At 63.7% G+C, this 3,541-nt stretch overlaps 1 protein-coding gene across 1 annotated transcript in view; it reads left to right on the top strand.

Annotated features, from left to right (window-relative positions):
- BRD3 (bromodomain containing 3) overlaps positions 1–3,541 on the top strand; it is a 21,301-nt gene that overhangs the window by 8,026 nt on the left and 9,734 nt on the right. Inside the window, exon 7 of the mRNA XM_010856793.1 lies at positions 1,471–1,599. Coding sequence (XP_010855095.1) covers positions 1,471–1,599 — 129 coding nt within the window. The remainder of the gene's footprint in view (positions 1–1,470; positions 1,600–3,541) is intronic.

Raw genomic sequence — 3,541 nt, 5'->3', positions numbered from 1 at the left:
CTGTCCTTCTGGAAGTTTTGCTCCCCACTAGGGGCAGGACAGGCCCGGCCGTCCAGGGCAGTGAGTGGTTCCTGGGGAGCCTGCTGGGCTGGGTGACCGAGCGGCCTCCTCACCTTCTCTGACCCTCTCCCTGGTTGCAAGGGCAGGCGCCGGCTTCCTTAGACACATGCAGTGCTCTGGGGGCCCTGCCTCTTTTGGGAGCCCCGCGGCACCAGCTGCTTTTCCTGGGCTGATGTTTCGTCTGTATGGTGTGAACAGAGGGTCAGGATGCAAGCCAAGCAGCAGAGGGAAACCCCGCCTCTGGTTCCACTGTCCCCCTTCCCCAGGGGTGATTGTTGCTGCTGGTTCGGTTACATCTTTTCTGACCAGCTCCTGGCTCAGGCTAGCTCTTTCCCAGCAGGTTTTGTCAGTGGGGCAGTGGTTCCCAGGCTCTAAGGTGCACCAGGACAGTGGCTAGCAGTCAAATTAGGGCCGAAGTCCGAGACTGCCACAGGTGTTGAGAGAGTCTTGGGTGCCCATTTGCTGAGCTGCTCCAGTGTGGGGAGGTTGTGCAGAGGACTGGAGCCCAGCAGCCCCAGTGTTGCTGGAAGCTCCCAAGAGGGCAGAGGAGGGTGGTGTGTGCTAGGCTGGAGGGGCTGCAGGTCCTAGAGTCTGACCACCAGCTGCCCCTCCTCCGAGGCCAGGACTTTGTTGCTCTGGGCACAGGCGGGGTGGGTGGCTGGGCTCTGGGCCAGTGTCCCGTGGCAGTAGGGCACAGCCCCCAGGATAAATGGGCACCTCAGACCCCCGACACGAGGTCCCTGACACATGAGCTCCATGTGAACCCAGCCAGGCCCAGGCAGCTCACGCCTCGAGAGCCACTGCCCGGTGTGCCCTGACCTTGCTGCTTCCGTGCGGCGCCCCCATCTGGGCGCACCCCGTCCCCCATTGTGGTGCCCGTCGTCCGTATCCCAGCGGCGGCGGGACAGTTGGGTGCCACCGGAGGCAGGCTGGCCAACAGCACCTGGATTCTCCAGGGAGAAAATTAAAAGTCTCGTTGCGAGAGCTGAGTCACCCCCTAAACGAGCGGAGGGTGACTTCCTGCCAGAAGTTGCTCGTTCCCTACCAGAGCCCCTGCCAGCGGGGACACGGATGTGTGAAAAATCATTCAGGATGTAGACCTGGGATTTGGGGTGAGGATGGGGTGGGTGGTGGCTACAGGAGCTGACTCCTGTGAGCGCCTTTTTCTTTCTCCCCGGGGATCTGCCTCTCTCCCAGGCTCCCGGGCCCTCCCCTCCAAGCCCCCTCCCCGCTCTCCCGGGCTCCCGGACCCTCCCCTCCAAGCCCCCCTTCCCCTCTCTCCCGGACCCTCCCCTCCAAGCCCCCCTTCCCCTCTCTCCCGGGCTCCCGGACACGGTCTCAGGCTGGTGCTGGACCTGTGGCGGCCCCGAGGCCCGGCGGTGCCTCACGCCCGTGGCGTCTGTCTTACAGAAGAAGATGGACAGCCGCGAGTACCCGGACGCACAGGGCTTCGCAGCCGACATCCGGTTGATGTTCTCCAACTGTTATAAATACAATCCCCCGGACCACGAGGTGGTAGCCATGGCCAGGAAGCTGCAGGTGAGCCAGGCGCTGGGGGGCGGGGCCTCCGGGGCACAGGCGGGATCGGCCGCTCGGGGCAGGTGTCGGGAGCATCCGGCCGGGGGAGGCGCAGGGTTGGGGGGTGTCCAGGGACCTCACCCACAAACATGTTTCTCTTGAGTGGTGGCTGAGTGGCGGCCAGGCCCTGGGCCTGCACCCCAGGGATGAGGTGGCCCACCAGCCAGTCCCTGCCTCTGGGGAGCACAGGCTCCAGTGGGCGTCAGCATGCAGGTGGGCCTGCAGGCATTCTGGCCGGGTGAGGGCAGAGGGGAGGCAGGCCGCTCGTGCTGGGGCCCGCGGGCGTCCTGCCAGGCAGTGGCTCGTGGCTTTGCGGACGACGCGGGAGCGTGGGACCTGCGGGGAAGCGCAGACTGAAGGGGAAGCCTCCAGTGGCGGGGCCTCGCATGTGTGCACACAGACCTCACACACGAGTGTGCGTGTGTCACGCGCGAGTGTGCGTGTCGTGTGTGCGCCCGTGTGTGTGCTCATCTGGCAGTCTGGAGGCTGACACGGGTTTCTCTGCTGGCTGGCACGCAGAGTCTGTTCTCTTTTCGATCACCTGGGCTGTTTTGCGACCCCATGGACTGCAGCCCACCAGTCTCCTCTGTCCATGGGATTCTCCAGACAAGAACACTGGAGTGGGTTGCCATTCTCCAGGGGATTTTTCCCCACCCAGGAATCAAACCCAGGTCTCTCCCGCAAAGCAGGCAGATTCTTTACCGTCTGAACAACCAGGGAATCCCTTTGTAAATAACAGCACCTATGTTTTACATGGGATAAAATCAGGCGGCTTTCTGTTTAGAAGAAAGAGAGATATGGATGTGTGGGTGTGTGTCCTGCTCCAGGAGCTCTCTTTGCACAGACCTAGCACGCTGTTCTGGTAAGACAGCCCCCATCTCTTACTCAGATCTAAACCTTTTGTAAACCCTGTACGGTCACTCGGGCACATCCTTGCTCACCCAGCCCCAGATGGGGGTGCCGGGGGTCCTCCTCCTGGGCCTCTGGGTTCTGGTTTCCCCCATTCCTCCTGCCTGGGAGCGCTGGCTGCTGCGTGCTGCCCACTCTGCTGGCTCCCACTGGGGTGGGCGCAGAGCCGTCCTGGGGTCCCAGTGCTCCCAGAGGGAGCTGCCCGGACCCACGGTTTTAGACCACAGCCCAGACCCCAGAAGGCTCTGCCCAGCCTTGTGCTCTTGCTGCTCTGTGACGCCCCTAAAGCTTGTAAGTTGCCCCACGAGGAAGCCAGGCGGCCCACGGGCCAAGGGCAGTGGCTGGTTCTGGTTCTGGTCCGACTGAAGGGGGTCTCCCCTGTGTGGGACCCTACCTGCTGATGACTGTCATGACCCACTGTTGGGTTAGAGCCCGACTCTGCAGCAGTCTGAGGTCGACCAACCCCCGCCCCCAACCAGGACAGAGCAGGCCGGACCAGGGTGGCCGCGTGCCTCCTGCATGTTGCTGCCTTGACTTCAGCAGGAGATTCTAGGGGACCAGGACCCGGAGCAGGCTCCTCCCAGAGCTGGACACCTGCCAGGGTGGCTCCACGTGTAAACCAGGTGTATGTGGCCTCAGGAACGTGAGCCAGGCGGAGAAGGCTCGCCGCCTGCCGCTCAGCCTGTCTGAGATGGACCTGGGCCACCAGGGAGAGGGGGGCCTTCGGTGAGCGTGCTCCCACCAGGGAGGGGGCCTTCACTGAGCATGCTCCCACCAGAGACGGGACCTTCACTGAGCGTGCTCCCGCCAGAGAGGGGGCCTTCACTGAGCGTGCTCCCACCAGGGAGGGGGCCTTCACTGAGCATGCTCCCACCAGAGACGGGACCTTCACTGAGCGTGCTCCTGCCAGGGAGGGGGCCTTCACTGAGCGTGCTCCCACCAGGGAGGGGGCGCCTATGCTGAGCGTGCTCCCACCAGAGAGGGGACCTTCGCT

The sequence above is a fragment of the Bison bison genome, unplaced genomic scaffold (genome assembly GCF_000754665.1).
Source record: "Bison bison bison isolate TAMUID 2011002044 unplaced genomic scaffold, Bison_UMD1.0 scf7180017854395, whole genome shotgun sequence".
Lineage (NCBI taxonomy): Eukaryota > Metazoa > Chordata > Mammalia > Artiodactyla > Bovidae > Bison > Bison bison.
The sequence above is the reverse complement of the archived record's forward strand: the minus strand, read 5'-3'. Positions and strand labels throughout refer to the sequence as shown.